At 41.4% G+C, this 2,454-nt stretch overlaps 1 protein-coding gene across 1 annotated transcript; it reads right to left on the minus strand.

The window, feature by feature from the left end:
* Positions 1-399, minus strand: LOC130980827 (uncharacterized). Its single transcript, XM_057904468.1, has one exon. It carries the CDS (start codon positions 397-399, stop codon positions 1-3), a length of 399 nt encoding a protein of 132 aa, XP_057760451.1.
* Between the last annotated feature and the right edge of the window lie 2,055 nt (positions 400-2,454).

A 2,454-nucleotide genomic window follows, 5' to 3' on the forward strand; every position in this document is an offset into this window, starting at 1 on the left:
TCAGTTTTCTGCTGTGGGCAGATCTTCCAAGAGGATGATCTCTAGTTCCTGGTTTTTCGCCATCTTTTCACCATGGAATAACTTCAAGCGATGTCCATTGACCTTGATAAATTTAGAGCTTGAAGGATAGCTCAAGTGAAAGACTCCGTATGGTTCGACCTTCTTTACTCGATATGGACCATCCCATCTGGATCTCAGCTTGCCGGGCATGAGTCGCATTCTGGAGTTGTAAAGCAGGACTAAGTCCCCTGGTTGGAATTTTCTTCTCTTAATGCTCTTGTCATGTACAACCTTCACCTTTTCTTTATACATCCTAGAGTTTTCGTAAGCTTCAAGGCGAATGCTCTCTAATTCTTGCAGTTGTAACTTCTGTTCAGCTCCGACTCTCTCATAGTCCATGTTGCATTCCTTTACCGCCCAGAAGGCCTTGTGTTCTAACTCAACTGAAAGATGACAGGCCTTTCCATAAACCAAGCAGAAAGGACTCATCCCAATCGGTGTCTTGTGTTCGATATGCCCAAAGCACGTCTTGGAGCCTGATGCTCCAGTCCTTCCTATGAGGCTTGACTACCTTTTGCAGCATGCGCTTTATCTCTCTGTTAGACACCTCTGCTTGCCTATTAGTCTGGGGGTGATAGGCAGTTGATACTTTGTGAATGATCCCATGCCTCTTTAGTAAACCTGTTAGTCTCCTGTTACAAAAGTGAGTGCCTTGATCGCTCATGATTGCTCGTGGTGATCCAAAGCGACAAATAATATGGTTTCTAACAAAGGAAACAACGGTGTTAGCATCATCAGTACGGGTAGGAATTTCATCCTTTTGGGATGTATTACCAAACCTTTGGCATGGAGGACAAGATTTATAAAGATCAGCATCATCTTTAAAAAGAGTAGGCCACCAGAATCCATAGTCTAAAACTTTTCTAGCAGTTCATTGAGGGCTAAAATGTCCTCCACTCTCAGATGAGTGGCAGGCCTCTAAAATGGACTAGAATTCTGATTGAGGTACACACTGTCTAATTACTTGGTCAGCACCACACCTCCATAGATATGGGTCATCCCATACATAGTATTTGGACTCGCTTTTCGGCTTGTCTCTCTGATTCTTAGTAAAATTGGAAGGGAAAGTATGGCTAACTAGATAATTAGCTACAGGTGCATACCAAGGGGCTATAGCAGATACTGCCTGTAAGCTATCAAATGGGAAATTATCATTGATAGGAATGGAGTCATCTTTAATGTGCTCAAGGCGACTCAAGTTGTCAGCCACTTAATTCTGGTTACCACTCCTATCTTTGATTTTCAGATCAAATTCTTACAGCAGTAGCATCCAATGTATTAGCCTTGGTTTAGACTCCTTTTTAGCTAATAAATATTTTAGAGCTGCATGATTTGAGTACACTACTACCTTAGTACCAAGTAAATAGGCTCAAAATTTATCCAGAGCAAAAACAATAGCTAGAAGCTTCTTTTCAGTAGTAGTGTAATTAGATTGAGCAGCATCTAAAGTCTTAAAGGCATAAGCAATTACAAAAGGGTCGTTACCTTCATGTTGAGCCAGTGCTGCTCCTACTGCATGATTAGAGGCGTCACACATGATTTCAAATGGTTGACTCCAGTCTGGTCGCCTCACAATTGGAGCTTGAGTCAAGGCAGTCTTTAGCTTATCAAACGCTTGTTTGCAATCCTCACTGAACTCGAACTCAATATCTTTCTGCAGTAGTCTGGACAAGGGTAGTGCTACCTTACTGAAGTCCTTAATGAATCTCTTGTAAAAACCTGCATGGCCAAGGAACGAACGGGCTTCCCTCACAGAGGAAGGGTAAGGTAAACTAGAAATAACATCCACCTTTGTTGGGTCTACAGAGATACCAGTATCAGAAATAACATGTCCTAGAATAATACCTTGTTTTACCATAAAATGACACTTTTCAAAATTTAAAATAAGGTTTGAACTAACACACCTGTCCAATACTTTAGACAAACTATCCAAGCAATGGTTAAATGAACCACCATAAACGCTAAAGTCATCCATAAAAACTTCCATACAAGTCTCAATGAGATCAGAGAAAAGACTCATCATACACCTTTGGAAAGTAGCTGGTGCATTGTACAAGCCAAAGGGCATTCTTTTATAAGCATAAGTCCCAAAAGGACATGTAAAGGTAGTCTTTTCTTGATCTTCAGGAGCTATATGGATTTGAAAATAACATGTGTAACCATCTAGAAAGCAGTAGTGAGATTTACCTGACAAGCGATCAAGCATCTGGTCAATGAATGGCAAGGGATAATGATCCTTGCGAGTGGCTTGGTTGAGATGCCTGTAGTCAATGCAAACTCTCCATGCGTTCTGCACTCTGGTTGTCAGAAGTTCTTCTTGCTCATTCCTTATTGTTGTGACTCCAGACTTCTTGGGCACCACTTGTACCGGGCTGACCCATTCGCTATCAGAAA

Source organism: Arachis stenosperma, chromosome 5 (assembly GCF_014773155.1).
Source record: "Arachis stenosperma cultivar V10309 chromosome 5, arast.V10309.gnm1.PFL2, whole genome shotgun sequence".
In the NCBI taxonomy this organism is placed as follows: domain Eukaryota; kingdom Viridiplantae; phylum Streptophyta; class Magnoliopsida; order Fabales; family Fabaceae; genus Arachis; species Arachis stenosperma.